Source organism: Aspergillus piperis (genome assembly GCF_003184755.1).
Source record: "Aspergillus piperis CBS 112811 unplaced genomic scaffold BO85scaffold_1, whole genome shotgun sequence".
Lineage (NCBI taxonomy): Eukaryota > Fungi > Ascomycota > Eurotiomycetes > Eurotiales > Aspergillaceae > Aspergillus > Aspergillus piperis.
The window spans coordinates 1,233,811-1,251,133 of record NW_020291591.1 but is presented as its reverse complement, the minus strand read 5'-3'; the positions used below and the strand labels follow the sequence as shown (position 1 = coordinate 1,251,133).

At 50.6% G+C, this 17,323-nt stretch overlaps 4 protein-coding genes across 4 annotated transcripts; 2 read left to right on the top strand and 2 right to left on the bottom strand.

Annotated features, from left to right (window-relative positions):
* Nucleotides 1-1,182: 1,182 nt before the first annotated feature.
* On the bottom strand, nucleotides 1,183-9,093 carry BO85DRAFT_482807 (Beige/BEACH domain protein; the record flags this gene model as incomplete). The annotated part of the gene is made up of 8 exons (XM_025663126.1): nucleotides 1,183-1,212; nucleotides 1,275-1,439; nucleotides 1,496-1,708; nucleotides 1,768-2,073; nucleotides 2,145-2,299; nucleotides 2,353-6,133; nucleotides 6,188-6,549; nucleotides 6,603-9,093. The coding sequence occupies 8 exons, from the start codon at nucleotides 9,091-9,093 to the stop codon at nucleotides 1,183-1,185; spliced, it is 7,503 nt and encodes a 2,500-aa protein (XP_025520865.1).
* Nucleotides 9,094-10,983: 1,890 nt separating this feature from the next.
* On the top strand, nucleotides 10,984-11,509 carry BO85DRAFT_454998 (uncharacterized protein; the record flags this gene model as incomplete). Its single annotated transcript, XM_025661357.1, has 3 exons — nucleotides 10,984-11,052; nucleotides 11,262-11,345; nucleotides 11,384-11,509. The coding sequence occupies 3 exons, from the start codon at nucleotides 10,984-10,986 to the stop codon at nucleotides 11,507-11,509; spliced, it is 279 nt and encodes a 92-aa protein (XP_025520864.1).
* Nucleotides 11,510-12,452: 943 nt separating this feature from the next.
* Nucleotides 12,453-14,795, top strand: BO85DRAFT_444274 (S8 family peptidase). Its single transcript, XM_025658976.1, has 3 exons — nucleotides 12,453-13,266; nucleotides 13,340-14,275; nucleotides 14,333-14,795. Exons 1-3 carry the CDS (start codon nucleotides 12,898-12,900, stop codon nucleotides 14,519-14,521), a joined length of 1,494 nt encoding a protein of 497 aa, XP_025520863.1. The 5' UTR covers nucleotides 12,453-12,897; the 3' UTR covers nucleotides 14,522-14,795.
* A 661-nt stretch (nucleotides 14,796-15,456) lies between these two features.
* Nucleotides 15,457-16,416, bottom strand: BO85DRAFT_433509 (putative ubiquitin conjugating enzyme (UbcC); the record flags this gene model as incomplete). The annotated part of the gene is made up of 3 exons (XM_025658424.1): nucleotides 15,457-15,959; nucleotides 16,101-16,227; nucleotides 16,351-16,416. 3 exons carry the CDS (start codon nucleotides 16,414-16,416, stop codon nucleotides 15,457-15,459), a joined length of 696 nt encoding a protein of 231 aa, XP_025520862.1.
* Nucleotides 16,417-17,323: the final 907 nt, after the last annotated feature.

The following is a 17,323-nucleotide window of genomic DNA, read 5'->3' as shown; positions in this document are numbered from 1 at the left end:
AGAGGAAGAAGAAGGTAAGAAGCGGAAGAAACGGAGAGTGAAATAAGTAAGAGGAACGAGAACGTGGCGACGAAGCCGGAGCAACCAAGCAGAGAGCAGCAGCAGCAGTGAGAGGCCCGTCAGAGTGAGGAGGGGTTGCTCTTTCCTTACCAAAATGTTATGGTGGGGCAAAGCTGGGCAAGAAGGGCCGATGACGCTATGCCTTTCCCTCTCTTCCCTTCCCTCCCTTCTGTTTCTTTTCGCCTCAACAATTACCGAGTATTATCATAGCATTACCCAGCAATATCTATCTATGGTACATCCTTTCCTTTCCCTCCCATCTCTTCCATTCACATCAATTCAATTTTCTTCCCTTCCATTCGCAATATACATCCTCTCATTCTGATTGATCACCCATAATTCATTTGATCCCTTTCCTTACTACCTCTCTCTTTCCATCAGCTTCTCTCTCATTCATACATACATACAAACAGAGAGAGAGCACGGGCTGGTCGGCGCAGAGTGCTCCGGCAACCGACCAGCAATCCCCGGTCCACACTGCTCCTCTTTTCCCACTCCTTTTCCCTCACCGGAGCTTGTCCACACACACCCCTCCTTCCGTGGTGTTCCTTTATTCCCTCTGGAGCACAGCAGTCCTTCCGGTGGAGATCCCCCTCCTCCAGCCAGCATCATCGGCCTTGTCAGCGAAACCGTGTTCAATACTAAGTTACGGAAATAGGGTCGCGTTTCGAATGCCTTCTTCTCCTTACGGCTTGGCCTCTTCTTCATCCCACCACCCCCCCGGAGGCATTTGACTAAAGTAGGTAACGGTTCTAAAATAGTAGCTCGGTTCTCCCCCACGGTCAACTATTCTAGCTCCGCGGCCCTCTTGCTACGACAACATTTACAACTGGGGTCGCTCGCAGCCTTCCAGCGCGTTCGTTCCCGTCTTCAGTATGAGACAGGCAGCATAATGACAAGAGAGATTTGTTTACGGGATTGGAATACTCGGCGCATACAATATCGGTAGACAAGATCATCAGACATGCCCGGAGGTTTGGTGGGGCACCGACAAGGGAAAGAGACGAGGTCCATCCCACGATGACCTTCTCCGTGGACTCGATCCGAGGCCCTCCGCGGAGTCCACTTTTTCCCCGGTGGTAGACAGATCACTGTAAAAGTAGTTGACAACAACGGTCCTCCTCACCGGCGCTGGACACAGCTCCATTCGTACTAGATACCCCGTCAGCATACACGATCTACCCCTTTACCCCCATAATGTCAAGCACACTTACCACTCGTCCCAGTTCATCGCCAGTGTATACCACGTGCGGCTGGGCCATAATGCAGCTAATGCCCGCCGAGATGTTGGCGCCATTGTCGCGGTGACTGTCCACATGATGCAGTTGCCGGATCAATTCCAACTCGAATCGTCCATGATGAATTATCTTGCTCCAAATCTGTATTCCATCAGCATCAGCACCTGAAACCCGTGGCTGTACCATAGAGCTCTTACATTGACGACGCCTCTTCGGTGGCCAGTGAACAGCAGCTCGCGCTCCTGCCACTCATTGTTCACCCCTTCGTAGAAGACACACGTCATAATCGAGTCGTCCACTGAATCGCACAGGATCTGTTCCAGGAGCAGTGACCCGTTGAGCGTGTAAAGGCTGACTCGGTCGCGTCGACAAATCATGATCTCTCCCGTCACATCGTTGATCCGAGCACACTGTACCTGCATTAGTATACATGACGTGATGGAACAGTGTGGGAAAACAGCATGCTTACATCGACAGGCCCGCTGCCTGGCAGCTCCCGTACAAAACACTGCCGATTGAGATCCCAAAGCATAATCTGCCCGTCCGTGGATGCCGACAGAAGCGTACTGAATGACCGTGACACCGCAAGCGTAGTCACCGGGGATCGGTGTCCAAATAGTGACCCCGTGGGCTGTAGATCAACCGACTTGATGGATGAGGTGAAGGTCCAAATCGACACCGTACAGTCGGCGCCGGCGGTTACCAACGTTCGAGAATCTGCAAAAATCGCACAGGACAGTTGGCCGATATGAAGATGCTCAAAGTGACCCAGTAGCTAGAGTCGTGTTAGCTGCTATACTTCTGACAGGGTGTTCTAAAAAAAAGCCAATGACTAGACATTCGTACCCGTCGGCTATCCGCAGAGTAGAATCTGACACTGCCGTCAAAGAATCCCCACTCCATATACTTGTCGTAGCTAGGGGGGATGTTGAGTCGCAAGGCAGCGGCACACAGCAGACGGTCTTGTTTCATCGCGAAGGTGGCCACTCGTTCGCCAATATCTATTACCACATTAGTCAACACGGAATTGTTCATATCATGGTTAGATTCTCACCAAGAAGCGCAAGGGGCTGTTGTGTCAGCGATTCGGCAAGCCGATCCAGTCGGGGCGTTCGATGTCCGGGGTCTTCGCGTTGCAAGTGAGGCCGATTGAAGATTTGATGCGGTGTCTGCCCGAAGTTGTGAATGATACCGATCGTGGCAAGGCGTTCCACGGGGTCATCAATAGAGTCGATGTCCTTGGCACCTTGGTAGGACAGATGGTGGAAGACATTCACTGCCTCGATTGCGGCATCTCCCTTTTGCTTGCTTCCAAATACCAAGTCGATCCAATGGTGTAAGTTCTGGGTCACGTATGGACTCTCGAGTGCCTCCCGGTGTTTAGCAATGAAGATCATGGGATCGCCTTTGGCCCAGGGTGGTAACTCCACCGAGTCAATCACAGTCGTCATGTTCTGCAAGAGCCCGAAATCGTACTTATTCGAATTCACCAAAAATTCAGGGAGGTAAAAGAACTCGGGTATCAACTCCCGTACGTCCGACATATTGCCGCGTGACGCAGATTCCCACGCTTTTCCAACCGAGTAGAAGAGGCGGTCGGCATGATCAAACGTACCTCCCTGAAGGAGAAGGTAGGATTTGACAAAAGGTTGCAGTCGGATCAGGTATGAGCTCACGATCATCGCAGAAGAATAGTGCGTCCCGTAGTGGAATGGAGGAGCGTCATCGTCACCCATCTCGGCGAAAGCCTTATACCGTTCTCTAAACTCTGCCTCTCGCTCTGGCGTTTGGCACCCCATGGGCTTGGACAAGTCACGGAACGTCTTAGGATCGTTCAAATCCAGTTCGTCACTGGTATAGTCGGCAAGCACCCATGGAAACACGGGATACTGTGTCAGGTCGTTGAACGTCCTCCCCGCAAGTGTGTTGATCAGCATGAGGTAGTGGAAGTTGGAGATTTCACCCTTGACCCATTTGCGCGTAGCTGGATAGAGCGGAGAGTGGCCGAAAACGCTGGCAAACTTCGACCCGAGAGATTGCGGTGCGTCGTCTTGACTGCGAAGGGTTTCAAACCTCCAGACATCCTCCGGACGCGCGTGGCCAACACTGCCGGTCACTTGGGGAGCTTTCGTCGCGAGCTGACTGCATAGAATATCTCGGGCTCGCGACGAGATGAGTGTTAGCAAATAGCTACTCCCATCGGTGAAAAAGATCTCCAACGCCACATCGCGGAACAGAAAGCGCCTCTTGGAGATACTGATCAGATCAGACCATTTCCAGCTCCTTGTTTCATGTTCCTGTGCTTTGCGCTCACTAGATTCTCGGCCGGCAATCATGCGAACGTAAGGGTCGCGTTCGTCTGACGGAGCTTGCCATACATTTACGATCTCGCCGTCAGATCTCTGGAAGAAGTTATCCAGAATGTAGATATGATCTTTTCCCTGAATCAAAAGCCCCTCAAATGCCTCCAACCCAATGATACGAGACATGTTGCACACACCCTCAACCTGATCGCCACGATGGAGACTCCGCATGACTTTGCGATTCTTGTCCTCGTAATCTTCAAGATCAGCCTTCGGATCTTCAATCATTTCGAAGCTGTCCTCAAGCATACTCCGGCTATCTGGCGAAATGCCCTGCGAAGTACCCTCTCCAGCCTCGTTATTTGCGACCGTGGGAGTCAACCCAAGTGTACCAGCACTGGATGAAGGTCGAACGTCCGTGTCAATTTTGATCGCAGGAGGCTCGGATGCCTTCCGTTTCGGCTGGTAGTTTTGCCTCTCATCAGTTTCATCGGGTACTATGCGAAGGCGCATACGGCTCCGTCCTTCTGTTTGATCCAAGCGCCACTTTCGCTCCTTATCCTCGGCCAGCAGACCGCCGAACCGTCGTAGATCCAATGTAAGCTTTGAAAAGGTTGTCCACATGAAGACAGCATCATCTTGGTGGTCCTGGAGCGCTCTTTGGAACTTCAGAAACTCCGATCCTGATATGTTCGATGCCCAGTGGGGAAACGTTACGAGGTGCTTGCGTGTCACTTCGTCACCGAAGCTATCTATGTGCTTCCATTGCTTCAGCTTCTCCTGGCGTTTAGAAATTCGGTTACGCGACGAATTCTCGATCTTAGAATTCTCTTCGTGGACGAAATCCTCCCAATGCTTGGATATGACACCAAAGAATAAAGAGTGTAGGTCCTCTTCTCGATCGTTAAACCACCGTAAGAAAGCCGCATCATCCATACCCATTAGAGCTTCAAATCCAGCAGACAGCCGCTTTTGTAGGGTTACTGACGCTTGACTAAGTATGGTAGCCATGTCGGCAGGTTTCTGTACTAGCAGGATTCGAAAGAGCCCTGCTGCAGCCAGGCGCACATTCTCGTCTCCATCGTCTAGCTTGATGTACAAGAGGTAACATAGCAGCTGCAGGTGATTTGACTGAGCGTCACCAGAAAGGAGAATCACCTGCCAGTAGGACAGGCGGCTCAGAAACGAAAGAGCTTCCGTGCCTTCGACTTCCGATAGCCGAAGCAAGACGACGCGGAATACAGTCGACCGAATTGTGGACACAGCTTGACTGCAGAGCCTTATACTCTTGAGACAAGAGACATCAGGCCGTTGCAGATACTCGAGGATTGCCCCTGCGAATTCAAGAGTTGCAGCCGCCCCGTCAACAAACCAACCCTCAAAAACAGCCTCCCCAAGGTGTGTCATGAATCGTCCCAAATTGGTGAGCACGCGTGGTTCTGCAAGCAGCTGGACTTTGGAAAAGATGACCTCTTGCACAGTCAAAAGGAAATTCTTCAACACCCACGAGTTGAAGTGTGCCCGGTGTTCGAGCAGTCCCGGTGGCGTTTTCAGGTAGAGACCAAGACCAGAAAAGTCCTTCCGTTCCAATAACTGCTCCGAGAAGACGGAAAGAGCCAAACTGAGTATGCTGATGACAAAGGGGTGTTCGGGATTCCCCACATCCTCGATCTTTCTCGGATGATACGCGTGAATAATGCGCGCGGATGATGGTAGAGAGGTTCCCCGATCAGATGAGACAAGCACAAAAGAGGAACCGCGGCCAAGTGCCCCAGCAGCATCATCGCGCGCTCCAGGTTGCTCCACGGTGGTTGTTCGCAGAGAAGCGGCTCCTCTCGAATGCGGGCGGAGGACCAGATTCTGATCTCCAAAATCAAGACTAGCCGCACGAGGGTTTAATTCAGCATCCGTGCTCGTTGCGTCGCAGCCAACTACCACCGGAAATAGCACGTAGAACAGATGTTGAATGTACTCTGGCTGCGTGGTGAACTCGCGAAAACTTTGAGACTTCACATGCAGGGTAGCAAAGAAGTCAGTGACTGTATTGAAAAGCAATTGCTCTTCGGCCACCGTTGCTGCGGCCGTGTGAGAGAACATGGTTTGCTTGGTCGATTGGCCACTAGCAACCAGATGCGCAAGGCCCTGTGCGTCGGACCGCGAGCTATCGTTAGTCAAGACCGTCTTCTTCAGGGCACTCTGCATCATCTCAGCGATGACTGGGAAAATCTCAGGGAATGTTATATGCAAGTGACCGCCGGATAGGAAGGCATCCGAAAGTCCATTTTGACTGAAGGGCCTGTCAACGATCATTTTACCGACGTCTAGGCCAAACAATATGGCAAAGCAGCTGGACCATACGGCCGGTATTTTCCACCATCTTCGCAAGCAATGCCGCATGATAATATAGCCCCCTGTTTTCTCCGTGAACTTCTTGTCATAGTTGCCGCCATGAGTGACCAACAAACGAGCTATGATTTTTGTCGCCAGAATTACAATCTCCGGTTCGTCTTCACACAATAGATATAGAAGCCACTATAGTGAAGTCAGTAATCATTTCCTATTAGTGAGGAGAGAATTAGACCCGACCTTGTTAGTCACAGCCTTGGCGAACTTCTTTATGGGGCCAAGATCATGTGCATTGCAAAGTAACGAACAATACATCCGAAGCATTTCCGTGGCAATCACAGTGCTCGACACGTACTTAGCTTTCGCGTCAGAAGTCGCTCGCTGCCGCATGCCTGCGTTAAATCTCATGCTCTTCTTCTTCTGTAGCTTACTTGACTCCTTCGGCTTATGGAGAGCGTAGGTAATAAAGAGAGATAATGATCGAAGCAAATCCGCCGACAGGCTGCTCTCCATGAGGGATCCAAAAGCGGCAGTGTAAAGACGCAAGGCTTCGGGGGTACACTCCTCTACCTTGAGGGCCTCGAGTAACTTCTTGTTGACGCCTATTGATCATCAGCATAACCGAGTCGTAAGGAGATTGTTCCGGAAGACTCACGCATGCGAGCAAGTCGCTTTGCATTGAACCGACGAAATTTACTTTCACTGGCAAATATACAAAACTGAGAGTAATACAACTCGAGGAGAGCTGCCTCACCAGCTCTCCATACTTCTAGGTCGACGAGTAGGACCCTGTACGCCAACGGATTTGTAATAATGGAGCGGTTAGGCTGGTCAAAGTCGTACCCAACAAATTTCAACGTCAAGCGGAGAAGTGCCAGAGCTAATGCAGACCGTTCCTCGTAGCTGGCACAAACGCTCGGCGTCTTCGACGTTGTGGGAGCAACTCCCGACGGCAAACCAAGCTTTTCGCGCAACAAAACCGCAAGGATTCCGTATCCATTATCCTTTTCCATTGCCTCGCTATTCCTCCAGTTGTCTTGCACTGCCTCGTACAGTGCCTCGACCGCTAGCAAGGTCGACTCCCCAGTGTCCGCTGCATGGAGCAAGCTCAGATGCACAGCCGCACACCCCCCAATACGCCAACCTGCATCATCCAGAGAGCGTGGTACCGCAACTACTGGGTCACCTGTCAAGACCCCAATGCCGTGTGCCTGAGTCAGTGCGTCATTGATAGCAGGTGTAGCTCCATTAACTACTATCGCATTTCCTCCGGACTTGGTTAGCTGATGTAGATTCTTAGCGGCTTGCTTTGATAAGCACTTGACCAGCCGGGACTCGTCCACGGTATTACTGTCGTCGTCGTCTAGCACCGCGAGAGGCGAAACGTTCAGCAATATGGAAGCCTCGCGGATAAGGGTACTTGCTTTCCGCCGGATAGCAACAACGATATCCGACTGCTCTTCTTTACCGGGGTGTAAATGTTCATTGCGCAAGTTCAGAGCCGCGGAAGCCTTGTATGTCTGGAAAGAGCCAAGGCAGTCTTGAAAGTTTCCATGATAGCGGGGTCCAAGGTTGTAAAAGACGGCAACCATGTCATCGCTATAAGCTTCCTCGAAAAGAATTGCACTGGCCAGTGACCATCGAGACATGGACACATCCTTCCCCAGCCTCATAGCCAGGTCCTGAGGGGTGCCAAAAAATGCCTGGACCCTAGCAGATCGGTTGGGAGCAATTGCAGCAGGCATACACGGATATTCTATCTTCAGCTGCTCGACAAACTCGCCATCTATGAACAAAGAGGCGCGGGAATACGACGGCGGTCTGGGCTTCTTGTGGACAACACAGATATGATACCATCGACCAGGTTCGAAAACGATGGATTTAAATCTGACACTGGGGCGCGACCCTCGTATCGAGGTCTGCAATATGAAGTTCCGGGTATCTTTCTCAAGATATGCAAGTAGGAAACATGTCTGACTAGGGTCAAAAGCCCCAAATATCGTGGTATGTGTGTTTGAATCAAATTGGTCGAAGCGCGCCCATACTGAAAGTGTGTACCCAGAGGAAGTTGCGGGGGGGAACGAGCGCCCCAGAGTAGAAAACTCCAAGGAACAGTACCCATGCAGGGAGAGATCAAATTGTATGGATGCGGGTTCTTTAGAGGCCTTCAGAACATCAACCAGCAAGCGCGAGACCTTTGGGCAACTGTGGGCTTTTTGGTAGAGGAAAACTGCGTCCTCCAGATTGCTTATCCCCTGGGTACAAAGCAGCCGCGCGAGCTCCCGGTATAATAGCTTTTCCTGTTCCAGACGCTCATCGCTGACCAGGAGTGGAAGGATCCACGATAACACACCTGTAGCATGCATTATGGTGATGTTTCTCTGGGAATGCAGGGCAAGTTGACAAAGACATGCCGGTACAGCTAACCGAAGGAGACGGTGTTCTGACGATGAAGATGAAGTCCGGGACAACCATACTCGAATGAAAGGCCCCAAGATATCCGATACTTCGATGGTCTCTGACGTTCCTACGCATCGATCAACCTCCGCCTTGAGGTCACTGGGAAGTAGCACTGGAGCCGATCGAAATTTGGAGTCCAACGTTGTGAATATACTGGCGACGGTTTCCTGGCAAAGGATCGCTGTCAAAATCCCACCATAGAATTGTTCTATGTCTCCCTGCACGCAGTCCACCTTTTGAGCTAGAAGTGCAAGAGCTTCCTCTAGAGCCGCACTCCCTCCTCCGGGTACCCGAGCCGCAAAATATCTCTTATTCCCATGATGATCCCTTAACGCCTCTGCCAGAACCGCCAATGTATCCTTAAAAAGGGCCAGGAGACATTTTCTCTCTTCCTTCTCTAATCGATCCGGGGTATAGCATTCTGTGACTTTCTGAAGCAGATCCAGCAGCGTCTGAAAGCCATGTAGATGTCGAAAGTCCTCTTTCGCTTCGCGAGGATGGTCACTGTCGATAAAGGTATGACGAAGTCGGAGTAAGCACTCGGTTGCTGTCGCAGCTAGTGAGGGGTCGATGTCATGTTCGCCGCAGATGACCTTGAGCTTCTCAACAACGGGGGTCAGTTCAACGGCGGGCTGGTCGATCGACGAAGAAGGGGACGGCGAGCGAAGGGAGGTGGGCTGGTTCATCGCGCCGCTGAGAGTCTTATCCCCGGCTACCTATCTGACGGCAAGCGACCATCAGACACCATGAACCTGCACTTGGCGTAATAATGGAGACGGTCTGCATTGGTAGTTGTGATGGTTGGGGGAGCTTTAGCGGACGGAATCAATCCACGCACAGTTGTTCTGACATAAACCCGCCAAAGTGGGAGGAGAGGAGGAGTAGGAGGGGAAGCAAGGATAGCGCACTCCAAAGGATCAGCAATTGTGTGTCGGCGAGGGTTTGAAGGAGCGAGAGTCCCAGTCAAGATCCACCATATAGGCTAGGTAATTCCTAGAAGACGCACGGAGTCCTAAGCCGCACGTCGAGCTCTTTCCGCACTTGAGGAAAAAGAATGTTTCGAGTCCGATGAGATAGTGCTACGGCCAACGTCACTGGCGGCGGTGGTACCAAACCATCGTTAGCGGGGGGGAGGGTACGGGATCGTTTCGGGGGAGTCAGTTTGTTCCGTCTGAGTCGACGGGCGCGACTTTGCTTTTCCCGCCGCGTGCAATTGGACAGTGACGGAATGGTCCTTCTCAGGCTCTCACTCAGCTCAGCTGTCCTGTCCTGGGCAAGTGGGCAGTGCTGCTCTAACTTTCTCTCTCCCTCTTTCCCGACCGGAAGGCAGCGGCCGGTCGATTAGCCTGTCTTCGCTCTTCGGCTGGACCGGGCCATTGTCATGTCTTAGCCCCACAAGAATTGGTGCCAGGAGTGCTTAAGTGGATGAATTTGGCTTTTCTTATGGCTTTGAAGTTATTTGTAGTCCAATTGGACTGCTTTTAAAACAGGGCAATAGTAGACACCATGTCCCATCTTCACTGTTTGTCGGGGTTTGATACTCTGCGGCGAAATGTTAGCTCAACTGATACCTGCGGTGTTTGATTACTATATATGTTGGCAGCCAACATTCCCCAATCTCTCACTAGGGAAATTTCATTGAAAGCAGGTACCAGCGTTAGATGTGATTTCCCTGCCCAGTATGATCATGTTCGGAACTGATGCCTAGATACTCCTAACTTAGTAGACAAGTACTACAGCTTACTACTAGGCTGAAACACTGACCTCTGAATTGTTATTCACCAGTTCATAGCTGGCAGAGCAAATACTCATTCGGATTTGCATTGCTCTCTCGAATAGGCACTAGTATGGATATATGTTCCATTATTATATCACAGGAGTGCTAGTAGCAGTGTAGTATACTATCTGTCTATCAAGTACTAACAGTATACTAGTAACGTGAGGAAGTCTAAGCGGGCGTACTCAGTCAGAGCTCTATATGTTACTGATACCTCCGCACCACACCTCTGGAAGACAAGAATACTTTACCGTCCTGAATCATTGCAGCTATCTAACTACATATATTAGGTAGTAAGACGATTGCAATGACACTTCAAGCAGTTCTTGTATATCAGCAGAATTTGCGGCAAGTACTGGGAATTGGTACAGAAGCTACAACAATTTCCCCCTAGCAACAGCATTAATCATTGCCTACACTCAGAGGACTAGATAGCAGGGTTCCAAGCTTATTGTCCATCACTCGATCAAGCTAAACGTGGGCACAACTGATCTACGACCAGATTGAATTTCAGCCAATCTGCTTCAGTCTGAAACTATGGTTGTTCTTGTGGCAATATGACGCACATAAGCAACAAAAGCAATAATCACATCAAGAACAACGGAGAAAACAAGGCGGCTTGAAAGCTTCCTGGCGATATTGTACGGTTGGAAAGACCCCTACACGAAAGAGCTCGACCACTCTCTGTCTCATATCAAGTACCGTCAAGAGATATTCAACACATACAACCTGACCGCTGAGCTGCGAGCTCGCCAGATGCATGAGACAACGCCACTCTGATAACCTTGGGATCAACACAATGCCTACGGAGTACACCGAGATCGCTCTTGCAGTCGGATACATCTATTTACTGCCCTTCTTCCTCGGCGTGAAAATTTAAGCCGTGGAGTCAAATGCCGCGCGGTGTTTCTTGTGGCGCAAATGCCGACTCTTCATATGAACAAGAATGGTCCGAGATTTTCCATGGTTATTGACTTTTTCCAGGACTGAAGAATGCTGTTGTTTCTCGAAATGTGACCTGAAGCAATGCCACTTGAGCCTTCACGTGTATGACAAAGACTACTAACCCACAGTCAGCCCAAGACTTCCACCGGAGAGGCCGATATCGCAGGCCCAAGGTCTACTTACCTACCAAGCTGGGTGATATGTCTTCCAAGTCGCGTTTATATCCATCGTCTACTACAAGGAACAGAAGTCAGGTTGAAGTGAGCAAGCCACTGAACGTCGTAAGTCTGACACCGCCTGTTGATATAGAGTTTATGATCGGCATTCAACCCAGACATTTCTCACATTTACAGACAAAGTGGCGTGTAGAAGTTCCATAAAATTAGGTAGTTTAACCGGGTCTTCTCCATCACTCCCATCCATGGAGTGCTTCTAAGCCAACCTCGGTAAGCGCCAGGCGACAAAGACGATCATCGGATGAAGGAGCATGATTGGCCCGATGGCTGCCTTGATAAGAGGGCGCCTTATCTAACGGAGCTCTGACCTTGAAAGGAGCCGTAATGTATTTGGGCGGGCGGTAATATCTGGTATCAGTTACCGTCCCTAGGCCTTACCTAACCACCTACGCAACCGATCTTTCCTGGTTCAGGAGGAGTCAGCCGAGCAAACCCATGGTTGGCTTGAGCACGCGACTCGGCGTTGCCTGGGGACCGACCACGCTGCTGCTCAGTGGCAGGTTTAACATACCAGGTACCTGCAGTACAGTCAGTCAGACATCGAAGGGGAGCTCCTATACATGTATGCAGGGTCATTTGATTCGCGAAAAAGAGAGCTATCCCATGCTAGTTGCGGAGGATGCGGGAAGCTCTTCTCCCGTGTTCAAAGACCGGGTTGCCATGACATGCGGTAAGCAGCATGGCTAGTTACATGAACAGAGATGCTTAGAGACCTATAGCTACGCACTCCTCCATCGGGAAACGCCCTACTCCTTTGACTAACGAACTAGTCAGTTAGTTTGCTAGGTACATTGAGTCACCGCCACGATCTTGCTTTATAAGGGAACATTTACAACTGCCATACCGCAGGAAATGCAGGCTGCGCCCTAGTCGCCTCATTATTTTGGAGCAGGATCCGGTCCCTTATCGTCTGCGGGTACCTTGTAGTCTCCTGCTTACGTAGCGACATAGAAAACTGTATTCGTTTTTCGTAGGTAGTATTGCCCGCATACTGTGAAGTAGTGGTAGCAAATGGTTCTCGGGTCTCAGGTACTCAACTTCCGGGAACACGCTACAATCTGTCAGTCCAACAAGGAGGGGAGATGGGGGGCAAACTGCCAAGAGGGGAAGAGAGAGAGACCCGAATATGGGTACATCGCGCCAACCTGGATCCATTCACACAGCTTTCCTTGTCGGTGGACTGTCGAGTCTACCCCAGGTCCCAGTTTCTCCGACCGCGCTAATCGGGGACGATCGACAACCAGTGATTCTGCTGTGTCATCCGGGCGTATGGCGTAAATTACCGTATGCCGGTTGCATCATCACCTGCTGCCCTTGCCTCTTGCTGAATACCGTCCGCCATCCATCTGTCCTCCTCTCCTCTCTTCATCTCCAACCTCCCCTTCTTCTCTCCCTCTCCCTCTCTCCTCCATCTTTATCTTGCCTATTTCCATCTTTCTCATCTCTCACTTCCTTTCAATCTCTTGTACACTCCCTACTCACCCTCCTTTTTCCACCGGGCTGCTGTGGGTTTCATTCTAAAGCTATCCATCATGAAGGGCATCCTCGGCCTTTCCCTCCTCCCGTTGCTGACGGCTGCGTCGCCCGTCTTCGTTGACTCCATCCATAATGAAGCTGCCCCCATCTTGTCTGCCACCAACGCGAAGGAGGTTCCCGACTCCTACATCGTCGTTTTCAAGAAGCACGTCACTTCCGAGCTGGCTTCGGCTCACCACAGCTGGGTGCAGGACATCCATGACTCTCAGAGCGAGCGGACTGAGCTGAAGAAGCGGTCGCTCTTCGGCCTCGGTGACGAAGCCTACCTGGGTCTCAAGAATACCTTTGACATTGCTGGTTCTCTGATCGGCTACTCTGGTCACTTCCACGAAGATGTCATCGAGCAAGTCCGCAGACACCCCGATGTGAGTTACACCCCTATCTAAGCATACTTCGTTATCTCTTAAGAAGATAAGCTGCTAACCTCGGTCAATGTAGGTCGACTACATCGAGCGGGACTCCGAAGTTCACACTATGGAAGGGGCCACCGAAAAGAACGCCCCCTGGGGTCTGGCTCGTATCTCTCACCGTGATAGCCTGACCTTCGGCAACTTCAACAAGTACCTCTATGCCTCCGAGGGTGGTGAGGGTGTTGACGCCTACACCATTGACACTGGTATCAACGTTGACCACGTTGACTTTGAGGGCCGTGCCACTTGGGGCAAGACAATCCCTACCAACGACGAAGATCTCGATGGCAATGGTCACGGAACTCACTGCTCCGGAACCATGGCTGGTAAGAAGTATGGTGTTGCCAAGAAGGCCAACCTCTATGCCGTCAAGGTCCTCCGGTCGAGCGGCTCTGGCACCATGTCCGATGTCGTTTCTGGTGTCGAGTATGCCGTCCAGGCTCACATCAAGAAGGCCAAGGATGCTAAGAACGGCAAGGTCAAGGGATTCAAGGGCAGCGTTGCCAACATGAGTCTCGGTGGTGGCAAGTCCAAGACCCTTGAGGATGCTGTTAACGCTGGTGTTGAGGCTGGTCTTCACTTCGCCGTTGCTGCGGGTAACGACAACGCTGATGCTTGCAACTACTCTCCTGCTGCTGCTGAGAAGGCCATCACTGTTGGTGCCTCGACTCTTTCTGATGAGCGTGCCTACTTCTCCAACTACGGAGAGTGCACTGACATCTTCGCTCCTGGTCTCAACATCCTGTCCACCTGGATTGGCAGCAACTACGCCACCAACATCATCTCTGGCACTTCCATGGCCTCTCCTCACATTGCTGGCCTGCTTGCCTACTTTGTCTCCCTCCAGCCCTCCTCGGACTCTGCCTTCGCTGTCGAGGAGCTTACTCCTGCTAAGCTGAAGAAGGACATCATCGCTATTGCCACCGAGGGCGCTCTTACTGACATTCCCTCCAACACCCCCAACGTAAGTCCTGCCGCTTTTGATAATTATGAGAAAAAACAAGCTAACGTAGAATTTCAGCTCCTTGCCTGGAACGGTGGTGGTTCCGAGAACTACACCGACATTGTTGGCAGCGGTGGCTACAAGGTCTCCTCTGCCAAGAACCGCATCGAGGACCGCATTGAGGGTCTGGTTCACAAGGCCGAAGAGCTGCTCACCGAGGAGCTTGGTGCCATCTACAGCGAGATTCAGGATGCCGTTGTCGCATAGATCAGAACTCGTGCTTTCCAGACGTAGATCGGAAGATTTTGGCTTTTTTGAGGTATGGGATGGTTGATCGGACATTTTGGCGCTGGTCTCTTTTTATTGTGTTTGGTCTCGAAGACGCCGATGCATTGACTGTATCGGCTGTATCACTCCGCCCCTGCTTATCTGTTTGGTTCATTTTTATGGTAGTATACATGTCTGCAAAGAAGGTTTTGTTACCTCACTTAGAATGTTCTGGCTCTATAACAGACTGACAATCTCACTGGGTTATCTAAGAGATCTGCACACCGCTTAATAGAAGAGAAAGGTGAGGGAGTAGACATTATCAGTCTAAACCCACATTACGGCATTTAATGTATGAAATTGCTTTACATTGCGGTATGTGGATATAGTAGTAGTCTACAACGGAGCTTATCCCTAAGAAAGTGATCTTCAAGCCATGCTATCCGTCTATTCTCTATCTCTCGTATCCCTTATTGGAGATGCAATCAATCCCATGACAAGCAACTAATGACATCATTGGTCACGCTACGGGGTCATACCGAAACGAGCTGTGCCGAAAGTCCTACTCCTACGAATAGCCACAGCACAATCTTTCAGGGAATGAGAAGACCAGAGTAAGTAAAAGAATAATATAAAAACATCTATAACAGCTTCTTATTTAGAATAGACAGATATGTGATAGTAGTAAAAGCATACAAAGAACCTCCAACGCATGCTAATATAGATAAATGGAGTTGATGTTCTCAAATTGATTGTTTGTGCTGTATACCACCTCTTAATGCCGCGCCTGCGCTATGCCACGATGAAATATAATAAAAGGGGGAAAACTATGTAAGTAGTGAGTAGTAGGAACTCCAAGCGCCGAATATATAGGTAGTGAAAGAGGGGTGGCGACATGATTTGGCTTTCTTTTATAACTTGATAGGTTGAATGAATCAAGTAGCCTTGTGGTCGTCTTCTTCTTCTTCGTCACTGCCGGAATCCTGGTCTTCGTCATCGTCATAAACATCAAGGTCCTCGTCGGAGTCGCTACCGCCGAAGACGTCGTCGTCCACATCGCTCTCAGCCCAGAAGTCGGAGTCGTCCTTCTCCACGGGTTTAGAGACTGATGTGGTGGATTCGTGGGTGGGCATGACGAATCCCTCGGGAATGTCGTTCTTCGACTCCTCCACGTGTTTTTTCACGATCGATTTGTATTCGTCGGGGCTCTTGCGTAGCATGACAGAGGCGTCGACATTGGCGGGGGAGGAGATCTCGGCATCGTCGAGGAGGGAGAGAATGGAGATGAGTACGGATTCGACTCGTTGGGCTGGTGACCATCGCTCTGAGGCTAATTCGCCGGACATTTCATCCTCGCCTGGGGCGTGGAGAATGGATATGCAGAGCTTGCCGTCTTTGTAGATGTTCGGGTGGTAGAGGGGGCGGACAAAACGAAATTCTGGAAATTGAGATTGTATGTCAGTTATGCTGTTCTGCCTTTCTGCATTGTTGCCACATTTCCAGGGTGGGAGAAAAGGGGTGGGGTGGTGTGATGGAGGGGGCGGGCGTGTTGTATCGGGAGGGACGTTCGTGAACTCACCTGGTGGGGAGTAAGGGTAGTTACTAGGAAATTTCATGATCGCTTTGAAGTAGCCGCCATAGTATAAAGAATCCGGGTTTAGAACGATTAACCCGATCGTCCAGTGTAGGAGATTCTGCTCGTCAACCTGGAAAGGGATATCGGTCAGCATTCTTGATGCGACTTGAGTGTGGTTTGCGGTGGGACACATGATGCGATGGTTTTCGACGTATGACCAAAATTAAAGTGGTATTTAGGAAGATATACGTACATCAATATTTACCCAGGGCTCTTGCGATAGCGTCTTATATTCGTTCATCAAAATGCGTTCGGCCATGGTGATAATCGAACAGGGGCGAACGATCGCGTGCCCTCGTTGAGCAGTGATGGTGGCTAGACTGGAGGCCGAAAGGGTCGATAACTGACTCGGCAGGCGAGATAACTGGTATCAGTTTTCCTTTCCTCTTGTACCCCTCTTGAAGTCGAAGTGATCAGGGCTGGATAGGCGCTGGATCAGGACGAGATCAACGGGTTTAAAAGTGGTTGATGATCACACACTAGTCCCGCTGTGGCAATCCATGGCATCCACGCGCAGCGGAAGGGCCCGGGGTGGCGTTCCGAAAGAAAGCATTTTGCAGCAGAATCTGAATCTTCCTTGGGTTAATTAATCGATACTTGTCATTGTATTTGTCGATCTATGGTAGTTGTCTGGGGAAATCTTAAGATAAACAAGGACCAGGGCGAAAGAAGCCAGAGGGCCATTGTTCTTCCACAGGATTGTTCATTATTCTTTTCTTGTCCCGCGTAGCCGACAGTGGGGAGAAGAACCCAGCAAAGTGGGGAATCCCCTTTCAATAGAATGAGAATAGTTCATGCCGTTGAAACTCTTGCCCCATTCAGCATGGAGTGCTGGCTGTCGGCTCCAACCGTTATAGTAACTTACGATATAAGAGCAACGAAGTTTAATCCGATAAGACAAGGGAGATCCTATCGCAAGCACCAACCACTTCTGCAACAGAAGGATTGTTTCGGCCGTTGTTGAGACATACTGTGACTTTTTGCTTTGCTGACCAATTCAAACTCTACGCGGTTTAGCTGCCTTGCGTCCTTATCTCGGGATACCCGCATCTGAAATAGGCCGGCCAGCCAGACACACTTTAGCGGGCGTTATCGCGCATTGGGCGACTAAATTGTCTCATTGTCTCACAGGCTCCAGCGTCGGACTAATAAAAAGCAAGACCGTC